Source organism: Antechinus flavipes, chromosome 3, assembly GCF_016432865.1.
Source record: "Antechinus flavipes isolate AdamAnt ecotype Samford, QLD, Australia chromosome 3, AdamAnt_v2, whole genome shotgun sequence".
Lineage (NCBI taxonomy): Eukaryota > Metazoa > Chordata > Mammalia > Dasyuromorphia > Dasyuridae > Antechinus > Antechinus flavipes.
The window spans coordinates 152,197,574-152,212,274 of NC_067400.1; the positions used below are offsets into that span (position 1 = coordinate 152,197,574).

Genomic DNA, 14,701 nt, shown 5'->3' on the forward strand with positions numbered 1-14,701 from the left:
GTATATATTCCTCTGTCGCTTCTTCACTCCCCAAATCCTCATAAAGAAATGAAGATGAAGTCTAGAAGGCCAGAAAGCCATATCTAATTACTAGGTCTTCCTTTTTACTAGGTCTTCCTTCCCATGATTCTTAGGACAATGGATTTTGTGCTTGAAGGGGTGTTAGAGGTCATCTGGTCTCAACTCTTAATGTTACAAATGAGGAAATAAAGCTAGAGAGATTAAATAACTTACCCAACATCACATAGTAAGTGAAAGAAGTTAAACTCAATGGAATAAGCATTTATTAAGAGTCTGCTGGATACTAGACCCAAAGATGAAAAATGACAAGACCTTGATCTCAAGAACCTATGTTCTAATGAAAGGAAGTAATAGGTATACATATAAATAAATGAAAACAATTTTTTTTTTGGGAGGGGAGCACTAAAAACAGAGAGAAGGTGTAGGAGAAGAGTGTCAGGAAAGGCTCCCCGAGAAGTTGGTACTATATATAGCATTCTCACTATACCAATAATTCCATATACAAGGAGTAAATAATGCCATGAGGCTTTATTAATTAAAATTGTCTAAATAAATCATGTGAATTAGCTTCTTTGGAAGATTTTTAAAATACCATATCAACACTATTGAGTGCTTATCAATTATAGATTGTTGATTTTCTCCATAATATTAGCATTTATACAGTGCAATTTTTCAACCCTAAAATGTGGCCTCGGGTTCAGTGCTAGAATCAGAAAGGGTGTGGTCATGTGGGAAGAGGAAATGGAATAAATTTTTGCCAAGATTAAGTGAGTATGGTACATGTCTTCTAGTTGTCTAGGGGTTGAAAGAGAAACTGTAATACAGTGGGAAGAGAATTTGGACCTAAGACTGCATCCAGATCTATTGACAAAATCACTTCTTTTATCCCATCATTCAAATAAGGATAATAATAGTATTACTACATGCCTTTGTAAATCATAGAATGTGATAAGTAACTAGACTGTCAGAGTTAGAAAAATCCTAAGGACTCATTTGGTCTGATCACCTTAATTTTATAGATGAGAAATCATATCTATCTACCACATGTGCGTGATTTAACAGGCTTTTGACAAGTTGCATTTAAGATGTCTATAGATTATCCAGTATGAGATTTCTAGTGGATAGTTGGAGAGTGAGATTGTGGGTCAAGAGAATTAGAACTAAATCAACAGATCTGAGGATCATTCCCATGGAGATAAAATTTAATCCATAGGAGCTGAAATAGTGGAGAGAGAAGAGAAAATGGACTGGAAAAGAGTTTTGGGAGAGACTGGGAGACATAAAAAATGAACAGGCATAAAAAATAAGGGCTTTTGAGGGCAGAACTGGAAACTCTAATCCTTCAAGGTTGCTCCTAGGCCCCTCAATAGAAATTTAATCATAATCTTGAAGCCTACCCCTAAAATGGGTCCTTCCCTCAAATGACACCATTGCTTTAGTTATTACATGAAAGGTAAATTAGTGATAATATTGAGCAGTTTCCATAGATTAGAGAATATTCACTCTTATAAAAAGACTCATCTTAATGATATGTCTTTAGTGTCCTAAACATTATTTGTCCACAGCTTGATGGACAGAATTATATACAAATAATAGTTCAAATCAAAGAAAGTAGTCTTCTGATTTTTCTAATATTCTGATGAATGGAGTGATTATTCCATTCAACTAACATTTTCAAGCACCTTCTATGTGAAAGCACTGGGAATATAAAGGCAAAATCTGCCACAGATCCTCTGGGAATTAAAAGCCTAATTGAGAACATATGGTAATATACACAAACAACTATACATAACCCAGAACGCAATAAGCTCAATGGAGAAAATCTAACAATGTAGTATGGCAAATATGAGGAAAGAGAGAGAAATCACTTTGATTTTTGGTGAGAGTGAAAATGGGGTCTTGAAGATAGTGTCATTTGACCTGCATCTTAAAAGAGGGAGGGATTTTAATAGGTGGAGATGAGGAGTGGAAAGAGAAAGCAAACATTTTTTTATATATTTTTATAAGTAAACATTTTTGCAACCAAGACAAACTGACCCAGAGACTGCATTTTCATTTTACTTGATTGGCAGGTGAAATTGTGGCACAGAGCCCCTTGAGCACTATTGGAGAAGCCAATGGCAGATGTCAGGGTTATTGAAATCTCAGGAAACTTGGCAGGAGTGGTTGTGAAAAGGAGGAGCAGTGGAGCTACAACAAAGTAATGGCTGCTCCTTTGTAGGCATGAAAGATAGTGTGTGTGAAACATGTGAGATAGAGAGGCTGCAATAAGAATAGGGGATAGTGACTACTCCTGTTTGGCTGAAATATAAAGTATGTGAAAGGAAGTAATGGGATAAGCCTGGAAAGGTAAGCTAGAGACAGATTATGAAAGACTTTGAATGCTGATCAAGTTTTTTTTTTGTTGTTTTTTTTTTTTTAATTAAAGCTTTTTATTTTTCAAAACATATGCATGGACAATTCTTCAACATTAACCCTTGAAAAACCTTGTGTTCCAGTTTTCTCTTCCCCTTCCTCCACCCCTTCCCTTAGATGGCAAGTAGCCCAAAATATATTAAAAATGGTAGAAATATATGTTAAATCCAATATATGTGCACATATTTATACAATTATCTTGCTGAACAAGAAAAATCACATCAAAACAGGAAAAAAACCAAGAAAAATAAAATGCAAGCAAACAACAACAAAAAGAATGAAAATGCTATGTTGTGAACCATACTCAGTTCCCACAGTCCTCTCTCTGAGTGTAGATGACTCTCTTCATCTCATTGTTGAAGAGAGTCATGTCCATCAGAATTGATCATCGTATAATTTTGTTGTTGCTGTGTATAACTGATCGAGAGTTTTAATGCAATTTATTTTCTAATGAAGCAGCAGCTAGGTGGTATTGGTAGGTAGAGTGCTGGACTTGAAGTCAGAGAGATTAGAATTCCAATCCAGTCTCAGATACTTATTAGCTGTATGACCCTGGCCAAGTCACTTCACCCTGTTTGCTTCAGTTTTCTCATCTGTAAAATAAGTTGGAAAAGAAAATGGCAAAACCGCTTTAGTATTTCTAGGAAAGCACAAATGAAAATGATGAATAGTCAGACACTACTAATTGGGTAACCAACAATAATAGTAACAACTAAGACTGGCCAAAGAGGATTCTGACTCAGTAACTAACTGGAAGAGAACTTTTAACATGATCTAGTCCAATTTTACAGATGACAAAGATGTCCAAGATCACACAGTCAATGATAGTAAAGCAGAGATTTTGAACCAGGCATTTTAAACTCTTTCTATCATGCTATATTAACTTCCTGTGTCTCTCAAAATGCAAAACCTACACACTACAGAAGAGCTTAAGTGACATTGATAAATGATTGCCCTGGAACATGAAACAAAGAGAGTGACCTACATTGTTGATAACACACACATTTGAAGGAAAAACCCATTTCCTCACACCAATGCTGTTAACAACCTAAACAAACTAAGACTCTTAAGACTGGACACAGTTCATTACTCATCACTGATGAAATCAATTTCAGTGTCTAATTAAGAAGTAGAGAGTAAGGTGACAAAGAGGAGGAAGGAGCAAGAAATTCAGGTTGAAAATTTTTCATTTTTAAAAATATTTGCTAATGTGGACAAGATTAGCAAGTTAAAATTTGCATAAATCTTCACAGAAACTTTTAAATTCAACCATTATTATTTATTTGGGTATTTGACATTTATTTTAAAAACAATATGGATTTTCTCACGCTCTGTTTTACTCTGTGTGTGTGTGTGTGTATGTCTCTGTCTGTGTGTCTCTCTCTGACTCCCTTTCTTTTTGTATTTCTATCTCTGTCTCTCTCTGATTTTCTTAAATCTTATACTTTCCTGAACTACTGACATGATCATAGTAGTACCAGCTAAATATGCAATTGGTTTTCTCATTCATTGAAAGCCCAGGGCAAATTCATTTCAGAATCACAGCTTTAAATCTGAACAGAATCTTAGAAACTATCTCATCCAACTCTTCCCATTTATAATTAAGGAAACCAAGACTCACACAGGGTAAGTGATTACCAAATCCATTGTTTTTTCCATCCAGTGACAAGAACACGACACCCTTTAAATAGCTCTTTGTGCTTAAGTGATTGGGGAAAATGTAGATACTGCATTCTTTTTTAATTCTTCAAAAAAGAAAAACTGAATGTGTAGAAGAAAAAATGTTAGCAGTAGTGCGGTTGTTCAAAGACCCAGAATAATAGATAAATTTAACAATATAATAAGTAGTAGTAATAATCGTTTTTCAAATACATAATTGCCCTATTGAATTTAATTTAGCCCTGACTCGAGGGTTTTAGAACCAGTCACTATCTTTTGTTGACTGTTTCCACATATATAAAATATAGTTCGAGACATCTGGTGTAACTGTGTTAATGTTTGCAAAGTCTTTTTTTTCCAAAGTGATTTATTCCTTTTTCTGAAAAAACAAACAAACAAACAAAAAATCAAAATGCAATTTAAGTAGACTCTCATCACAGTTTGCCATAATTACAATATCCAAGGACTAAGATCTGAATAATAGGCATATTTAAGACCTATTCAATAAGAATTTATTAAGGACTAGGTTTAAGCATTGAAAATACAAAGATTCAAGACAGTTTTCCCTCAAGAAGGTTACATTCTACTACTGGTAGCTCCATTGACAAAATATATACAATGTAATTTTGAGAGGGTTAAACTAGTATCATATCTGATTTCCTTTTCTAGTAAAAGTAAATCTCTTCATTACAACTATTGAACTTCATCAACCTTGACCAGTAAAAAATAAAAATTCTTTTAAAAGCAGCAGAAATAATCACTGCCTATGGGACAATCTGGTACTTTTCTAACTAAGCCTTGTTCAGCCATATAGGACTTTTCATGACTCTGGGTATCACACTGTCCATAGGATTTTCTTGGCAAAGATCCTGGAGGAGTTTGCCATTTCTTTCTCCAATGGATTAAGACAAAGAGGCTGGATTTGAACTCAGGTTTTCCTGATCCAAATCTTGTGCTCTCTCCTATGAGCCTAACTAGGCTTTACCTGCGATCAGATTATAGTAAACTTAATCTTTTATACCAACTTTGACCAGAAGGCTTTATTTTAATATATTCTATTTTAGGTAGAAGTTAAAATATTCCTGATCTTATACATAGATTAGAGATAGTCTAACCCCATCCTTTTACAGATGAAGAAATTAAAGATACAATGGGAAGGGAATGAGTATTTATATGCCTACTATGTGCTCAGGACTTTATGAATACTATCTCATTTGATTCTTATACCAACCCTGTGAGTTGTGTGTCATAAATGATTTAGACACTTACTAGCCTAAGCATGTAAATGTCTGAGCCAGGATTTTAACTCAGGTTTTCCCTGTCTTCAGGCTTAGCATTCTATCCACCAGGTCCCCAAGCTGCCTTAACTTAGAAGAGAGTTTTGATTAGAACTTATCATCTGACTCCAAATTCAGTGCTTTTAAAACTATGCTTTTTATTACATTTACATCTGAGCTCATCAGATGAGGACATTTGCTATTCCAATGTTCTCTGTTTTGTTTTCCAACCTTTAAGAGAACCTGTCAACTACTTCATAGAGGGAAGGAATGAAAATCGTTGCCAAGACGATTTTAAACTAATCATTATCAGGTGGTCACTTTCAAATTACTTCCATTTTTTAAAAATGGCTACTTTTATAATTTTTCCTTTTTCCATCAGTTTTCATTAGCTTGGACTGCTGAATTGATTTACATATTATATATATATACACATATATACATATATATATTAATTGCTACCTTGAGGTAGCTAGCTAACTTCCTTTACAAAAGCCCTAGCAACAGCACACAAATACTTTGTCTCTAGAAACCATTTTCTCAAAAGACACAAAACCTTGACACATAACAGATCATTGTGAAAAAAATTAAATTTAGATTTTTAAGCACAAATAAAATGGGTTTTATGTTTGAGATTATAATAATGTACTTCTGCCTGGGTGGCTTCATGAATCTCCACAAAAAAAAATGACTACCTATACCAGAGAGGCAGAGAGACAGAGACAGAGAGTGAGAGGCAGAAACACATAAAGACAGAAAGAGACAAATAGAGAGACAGACAGACAGATACGAAGGATAGACAAAGATAGACATACAGAGAGAGTATCCCAGATTTGATTAGCCACAAGGCTCTCTCTGATGTGAAAGAGAAATGGTAAGTGGAGCTCTTTGGGTATTGCCTAATCCCAATCAAAGCAAACCACAGGCAACCTTTTGATCTTCTATATTTTTTGTGATTCTTATTTAAGTTCTGTCAGTACCATAAAGAGAATATACCCACTGTTCTAGAGGCCTCATTTTGTTTTGATTTAATATTTTATGGGTACTCACATGACCACTTGGCTTGTTCATCAGTTCTCCTGACAATGTTTCTATGTAAACACACCCTTCTCTGATTATCCACATTTACAATCTCTCTTTTAAAACACTTTTTACATGTCATGCTATGTGCTATGATGTATTGAATATTTACCATGGGTCTTTCCGTTACTCTCTGTGCTAATTATAGCTATAATTCTTCCAAGACAGTAGTATTTCATGAGTCATAGCCATATAACTTCATAAAGGAAAACCCTGCTAATAAAGAGATAGACGTGTAGCAATGAGGAGTTTGGGATCAGTGAAGCCACTATAGCGTCCCAATCTCCTCTTATTTTATTTTATCCCTAGTTCATAGTCCATTCGTAGAGCAGAGCCTTTCAAGATATACATTTAGGTGGATTAATTCAAAAAGCATTTTGGCCAGTTGCAAGTCACAGTCTGGGCAGTATTTATTTTTCATCCATTTTGTTTTTCCAATGTGGATAGTTGGGGCAATTTCTTTAACACTCAGGAGACTTTTTCTATTTTTTGGTGTTTGACACTTTGCACAATCAATAAAGTCCATTGTGGATAGGAGGAAGAATTTTTTACTTCTTTGATTTCTCTTATTTAAAATCTGCACAGGACATCTTTCCTAACATTAGCTATTATCTTGGTGATTTTATGCATCCTTATTTTTCTTTCTTTACTTCAATAATGACACATTTTATGTAGCATTGTAAAGTTTTCAAAATACTTTACATGTATTATCTTGTTTAAGTATCACAATTATCTTCTATCCTTTCTTCCAAATCTGTTGTTTTTCATATTTAAGTGTTTCCTTTGATTTCTGTATGTAATTTATTATTCTCTTTTTTATGGTTGAGTAAATTAAAGCTTAGGTAAGTGATTTATTGAGTCACACAACTAGTAAATGTCAGAGTGGGATCTGAACCAGATACAATATAGTTTCCAATGCATCATATCTCTCAACTCTGTAAACAAAATTATCTCTATGTTAACATCTCTCAGAGTATCTTAAGATTTTAATGCAAACATAGAAACCAATAGTCAAACTTAAAAAAAAATTAATTGTTAATAGTATTGGTAAAAAACAAAATTGTTAAAAAAAATAGATAACATAAAGGGAATTTATCTGTTTTTCTAAAACAAACCTCTTACATATTTCCTTATTTGAAAGGCACCACTGCCCTTCTAGCCACACAGATTGTAATTACATAATCATCCTTGACTCTTCCTTTCTGGGAATTCCTATCTGGGATGAGATAGCCAATCAGTTAAGGATTAATAATAAGTCAATAAGTGCTGTCAATTCTACTTCTACAACATCTTTTATCTTTATCTCTTTTTTCACTCACAAAGGTACACATCCCACTAATTCAGGATCATTTTTTTACCTGCACTCCTCTAGTAGCCTCTTAATTGAGTAGATTGAAAAATTGGGAAGTTTTGTTATTTGAAGGAGTATTTCTACTTCCCTCCCTCCTTCCCTATTCATTTATCCATCCATCCAACTCTCTCTTTCTCTTTTTCTCTTTCTCTTCCTATATCCCTATTTATTTATGATCCCTTAAGCAATTGTAGGGCAAAGAAAGACTGTGATCCAGGCATTAAATCCATTGAGAAAGGAAGCAGATTCCTGTCGAGGATAGTAGATAACAGCCATCTCTTTTCATATATTCTATAAGTAACAGGGAATCAAATTCCTTAAACTGGCATGTAAAAGTTATTCTACAATTTGCCTACTACCTCCTCTCCAACCGTATTTCACTGTTTCTCCTTCTTGAACTCTATATTCTAGTCAAATTGGATTACTGTCTGTTTCCATGTGTTTACACACAGTATTCCCCAATATCTGGCTGGCATTCTGTTCTCATCTTTGCAGTTCAATGTTCTTTTCTTCTCTCAAGGGTCAACTCAGGCGCTCCCTCCTATAGGAACCCTTATTTCATCTCTTTTGCTGCTAGTATTCTGTTGATGTCTCTGAATACCCAGACTCTAAACCAGTGTTTTATTAAGCATTTATTAAAAGTTTGTTGGATTGAATTGCATTGGAATCGAATTATGAATTGCCTCAGGCTACTGTAGTTCACCATTTTTTTGTTCTGTTTTTAACCCCCTTCCCACCGTGGCAACTGTCTGTATTGGTTCAACTTTCATGAGAAATAGTGATAATGAATCCTCTTCTTTGAGGGTTGACAGCTTATTAAACGAGGCTAGAACTGCTATAATCATACATAGTAATATATATTTATCCTTTCTTCTAATTCAGTGCATATGCTGACTTTTGCTTTTACCATTTGATGACTGGTCTGCACACAGAAGGATAATTGTGAAATAATTCCTCTGTCTCTAATCAGTCATTTTCTTTCTCTTAAAATAGTCTTTTTTTTTTTTTTTAAATGATGCCATTTAGTGCTTAACACATTCAGGGCTGGCTGAATCTCTTCTTAAAACATGTAATCATGATGTATAGGTATGAAGCTCCTGAGTAGTCAGTATACCAGTTTTTGATCTCCAAATCAAATTTTTAAAAATTACCCCTCATCCCCCCTTTCTTTTCTGTCCTTCTCTTTCACAACGAAATACCCGAGTATCAAGAAAATGTTGCTTTTGTTAGGAATATTTATCAGATTCTTCATAGTGTTTTTCAACTTATTTATGCTCTGCAATAAATATTCATATATAAAACTTACAATTATCTTCACAATATGCTGTTTGTATTTGTTGTGAGCACTGCAACATGAGATGACTAAGTGCACCATGCCATGTCTTTTGTCACCTTTGGACAGAGGGTGAAATTATACCTGCTAGTTTATTCACAGCACAAATATCAATTATCTGTACAAAAAGGATTACAAGCTTGTTAAGGACCATGCCTAAGTGTGAAGGGGCAGGTCGATTCTCTGAAAGCCCCCACAGCTGTAAATCAAAACACTTGAAGGAATTGCAAATCAGCCTTTACTGACAGAGGTGTTGCTTGTGGATTGGGAATGAAATAAATGGGAAGCAAGAGGGAAGAGGAAGAAGGTCAGAGAATGCAACTGCCTCTGTCTCCTCGTATCATTATCGTCCTCTCACATGAAGGGATCTATTCTGCCAGACAGAATTAGATCCCCAGCAGCCACTAGCCAATTGCCCGGGTAACTCGAGCTTAATTAGAAGGTAAGGAAGTAGCATATGGCAGTTGCGGGGGCTCAGTGGCTAGTGTGCTGGACCTGGAGTCAGACTCATCCTTCTGCGTTAAAATCTGTCCTAAGGCACTTAACTAGCTGTGGCCCTGTATGTCATTTAACCTTGTTTGCCTCAGTTTCCTCATCTGTAAAATGAGTTTGAGAAGGAAATGGCAAATCACTTCAATATCTTTGCCAAGAAAACCCCAAATAGTCAGACAAGAATGGAAAAAAATGACTTAATAAAGTAGTCCTTGTCAGATTCCACTTTTATGATAACTTGACTAATTCCTAACTTAGGAAAAGGATATTCAAGTCAAATTCTAAGTTTCAAAGGAGTCAAGTTTTCCACCTACCACTCTATAATTGATTTTCTATCTACTGTTTATTATAGCAGGTTGCAGATTTTATCCACTCCATCCAAAAGCACCTTTGTATAATTCACTTGTTGTTCATCCTTCATTCTTGAAGAGGACCAATGACAGATATCAGGAGAGAGGTGTCTTGACTTGCAAGTGAATTGGATTTAAGGATTTAAGTGATGTAGAGCCATGTAGTCATCAATCTCACTCTCTCCCCCAGTTACCAGAGCCCAGTGGCAAGACATAGGTTAAAATGGTGGGCAATTCTCTTAAGTTCTGAATCAAATTCTACTGAGTAATTGCTGCTAATTTTTACAAAGGCTCTTCTTTATAAACAGATGAGACCTTTCTTGCTAGTCACATGTTTGAAAATTGCTGTGATACAAACAAAACCAATATGGCTAAGATTGGGGAAAAAAATCTTATAACCAGTGTTTCTTATAAAGACTTCATTTCTAAAATACAGAATTGATTCAAATCTATAAGAATACAAGCCTTCCCCAACTGATAAATGGTTAAGATATGAACAGACATTTCAGATGAAGAAATTAAAACCATTTCTAGTTATATAAAAAATGCTCTAAAGCACTATTGATTAGAGAAATGCAAATTAAGACAATTCTGAAGTAACATGTCGTACTTCTCAGATTGGCTAAGGACATTATAAAAGATAAGTATTGGGAAAAGATAATTTATAAAATTATAATGATGATAAATGTGGAAAAACTGGAATATTAATACATTCTTGGTGGAGTTGTGAAATGATCCAGCCATTCTGGAGAGCAATTTGAAACAATGTCCAAAAGACCATAAAACTGGGCATATCTCCTGATCCAGCAGTGTCTCTACTTGGTCTGTATTCCAAAGATTTCCTAAAAGAGAGACAAGGATCCACATATACCAAAATGTTTGTTAGCAGCCCTTTTTGTAATGGCAAGGAACTAGAGGTTGAGGGAATGCTCATCAGTTGGGAAATGAGTAAGTTATAGTCTATGAATGCAATGGAATATTGTTGTTCCATAAGAAATGATGAGCTGGCTGATTTCAGAAAAGTCTGAATCTACATGAACTGATGCTAAGTGAAGTCAGCAGAACCCAAGAGAACATTGTGCACAGTAACAAGATTATGTGATGATCAACTGTGATGGACTTGACTACATTCATCATAGATTATTATGATGGACTTGGCTCTTTCCAACAATCAAGTGATTCAATGCAATTCCAATTGACATCTGCATTCAGAGAGAGAACTATAGAGACTGAATGTGGATTAAAGCATAATATTTTCACCTTTTTTGGGGGGGGTTGTTATTGTTTGCTTGAGTTTTTTCTTTCTTGTGATTTTTTTCTCTTTTGATCTGATTTTTCCTGGGTAGCATGATGAATATAGAAATAGGTTTAGAAGAATTGCCTATATTAACCTATATTAGATTGTTGCTGTTTTGGAGACAGGGAAGAGGGAAAAAAATTTGGAACACAAGATTTTGCAAAGGTGAAATGCATGTATTTGGAAAAATAAAATATTATTTAAAAACTGCTGTGATATTTACATGTGGAACTTGAGGTTCACAAGATGTCTATATGAAATTTCCAAAATTTGAAGACCTTTCCTGACAAACTGATTAATCTATCTATGCAAGGAGGATTTTTCCCTTCTATTAATGTACTGTAAGGATGAAAATTCTATTGCTTCCCAAAGGTTATTTGGGCATAAGTTGAATTGGCACCAATATCCAACATGATGATAAAAATAATTACTGCTTTAAGATTTGAAAACTGCTTTACATATATTATCTCATTTTATTTGCACCACCCTGAAGTAGTGCTATTATTTTCTCTTTTTTACAATTGGAAAAAAAAAATGAGGCTTATTGAGGTTAAGGAACTTATCAACAATCTCAGAACTAGTGAATATGTTGAGGAAGTATCTGTACCCAGATCTTCCTGGTCCCAAGCTCAGAGTTCTAGCCATTATACAAACCTGTCTCCTATGATGCATCTGAATTGGTCTGTTGATGGTATCTTAGGTGCAAGATGAAGAAGTGGGTCAAAGAACGTGTAGAAATATGAGACAAATGAGATGGATAAATGAATGAATGGATTATTTAAATTTAAATTAATTTTAAAAAAGAAAAATGAGAAACAGAAAAAAAAAAAAAACCTGTCACTGCCTACTTAAAGGCTGAAATCATCAAATCTGTATCCTCTAAATTCAAGTAAAAAGGACAATAGTTCACTCAAGTTGCTGTAGTATCTTCTAGTCTTAAGAACCTCTTTGGAAAGTCCATCTCTTCTTAAATCAGTCATAAACAATAACACTCAAGACACAGTACAAAGAAATCAGCACTATTTTTTGTTTGTTTGTTTTTAATACAGATGTGGTACAGAATTTTTAATTACAGCAGGGAAGTGATTCCAGTTAAATAAAATTAAAAACCTTTATTCTCCCAAATATAAAATTACTAAATTAATGTCTTAAAAGAACAACATGGTAAAAGCTTTAAATTATGCCACTGTTGACCACAGGATTTATGATTACCAATTCCTAAACCATCATTTTGGCAAAAAAGATGAATTTTTTTAAACAGTGTATAAACCTAAGAGAGCAAAGACTGTATACATCTTCATATTGCACTTATTTATGTACAAGAATAAAACTGTCGAGTCAAATATAGAGCCTATACGAAGAACATCACAAATCAGTTACAATTAAACTTAATGCAGAAGCTGGTATGAGTATTAAAAAAAAAAAGTATAGAAATGCCATACACATATGTACAGAATATAGATTCTGTATTAACAAACTTTATATACATGTCATTTTTGTTCTGCTTTTTAAATTGTAGCACAACTGTATTTATTAATACAGACATTTGGTTCTAAATGGTGTGACCAGTTTTAAGCTCACATATTTTGCAAATACCAGTAAGTATAAAATAGGACTTTTACTTTCTTGTTCACTGGTACAAAAAACTATAATTGTCAGTTCCCTTAGATCATCAAAAACTAGTGTCTATCTAGGCACAAAAATAGTTCTTGTCCTTGTACTCAATCTGAATGTGCCATGGGAGAAAAATAGAGAATACCTAAATATTTTCAACATTCACAAGCCTAGCCCAGAAAACATAAGGCTATCCCAACCCTACACAGTGTTAATATCACTGTTACATACATTCACCAACATTTCTTTAAATGTGCCATTTATTTAATACTACTGCGTAATGAAGAAGGAACATTAGCTCTAGCTGCAGAGTTTCCACCACATGCCTCTGCTGAGACATAATGACATAGTAACAACTGTATGTAGTGCCAGTGGAATTGAAAAAAAAATGTGCATCCCTTTAGTACTTCTATAGAAAGTTTACGATAAAACAGTTTATTTCCAACTTTTCTCATTCCCAATTTTTTGTCCGTGTTCTCAGTCTGAAGTCCTCTTGAGATTGTAAATAACAAAAGAAAATCACACATCCTCTCAAGTTTCTGATGAGGAATAATCATGCAAGTGAAGAAGAGCTAGGCATCCCATGAACAGTTGTGCTTGTCGGCGTCCCACTGATGGCATTGAAAATGTGAAGTGAATTAGGTAAGACATTTGCCTTCTCTTCCGTGGGACAAATCTCCAATAAATAAAAATAATAATAAGAAAAAAAAAGGCAACATTAGAAAACAGTTTTATCGGCCAAGAACAAATATTTCTCAAAATAGACTATTTTAGGCAACATGGATTAATTTTCTCATGAGGTCTTTCAATTATTGGGGATAATGGTGTGTGGTCTAACACCTGCTCTGACAGTTTCCAAAGTCAATTTTTTTTTATTTCACATAATAAGCTAGTCAATAAGCATTTATTAAGCACCTATTACATGCTGGACAATATACTAAGCTCTGGAGATACAAAAAAAATGGATCATAATCAGATCAACATTTCCTAGCTTTTTAACCTTTAGGCTTTTTCTTTTCCTTAGAAAATTTTATTACATTTTTCTCTAAAAGAGGAGCATTTAATCTAGAGTCTACAAACTTGTTCTATTTTTAAAATATATTTTGATAACTGTATTTCAATTTCTTTTTTTCTATGTATTTTATTTTGCACATTAAAAACATTATTTTGAGAAGAGAAGTCATTGGCTTCAGAACACCAAAAGGGGCCCACGTCACAAAAGAGTTGGGAATTCCACTTTTAGAACAGGAAATGATCTTGGAAATAACTTAGTTCAAAGCTGCCATTTTACTGATGAAGAAATCTGGGACCTACTAGACTACAACTACCTTAGGGCAGGGAATACATATTATATATATTTGTATTACATAGTACTTACACTATCTTATAGTGTCTTACAAGTCAATTCAATTTGCTTGTTTTAGGACTATCTTATTTCATTAAGTACTGCCCAATTACATATAAAAAACATTTTAACATTCATTAAAAAAATTAAATTCAAAATTAATTCCCTCTTTCACCCCTTCTCCCTCCGAGAATGCAAACAATTTCATATCAATTATATATGTGAAGTCATGCAGAACATATTTCCATGGTAGCAATGTTGCAAAAGAAAACACAAAATAAAAAAAAATAAAAATTATGAAAGTGAAAAAAGTATGCTTCACTGCATTTAGAATTCATCAGCTCTCACTCTCTCTGGAGGTGAATACCATCTTGTATGGGTCTTTTGGAATCTTCCAATTCAATTTAAATATTTATTTAGTTTCTATTCTGTATTACGCATTTAAGATATAAAGATAAATATGAAAA

General features: G+C 34.0%; 1 protein-coding gene across 14 annotated transcripts in view; it reads right to left on the minus strand.

The window, feature by feature from the left end:
• Positions 1-12,367: 12,367 nt before the first annotated feature.
• DOCK9 (dedicator of cytokinesis 9) overlaps positions 12,368-14,701 on the minus strand; it is a 341,819-nt gene continuing 339,485 nt past the window's right edge. For all 14 annotated transcript variants that reach the window (XM_051984046.1, XM_051984058.1, XM_051984056.1 and 11 more), the window contains one exon: positions 12,368-13,565. In XM_051984046.1, the coding sequence (XP_051840006.1) occupies positions 13,443-13,565 (123 nt within the window). In that variant the 3' untranslated portion in view covers positions 12,368-13,442. The remainder of the gene's footprint in view (positions 13,566-14,701) is intronic.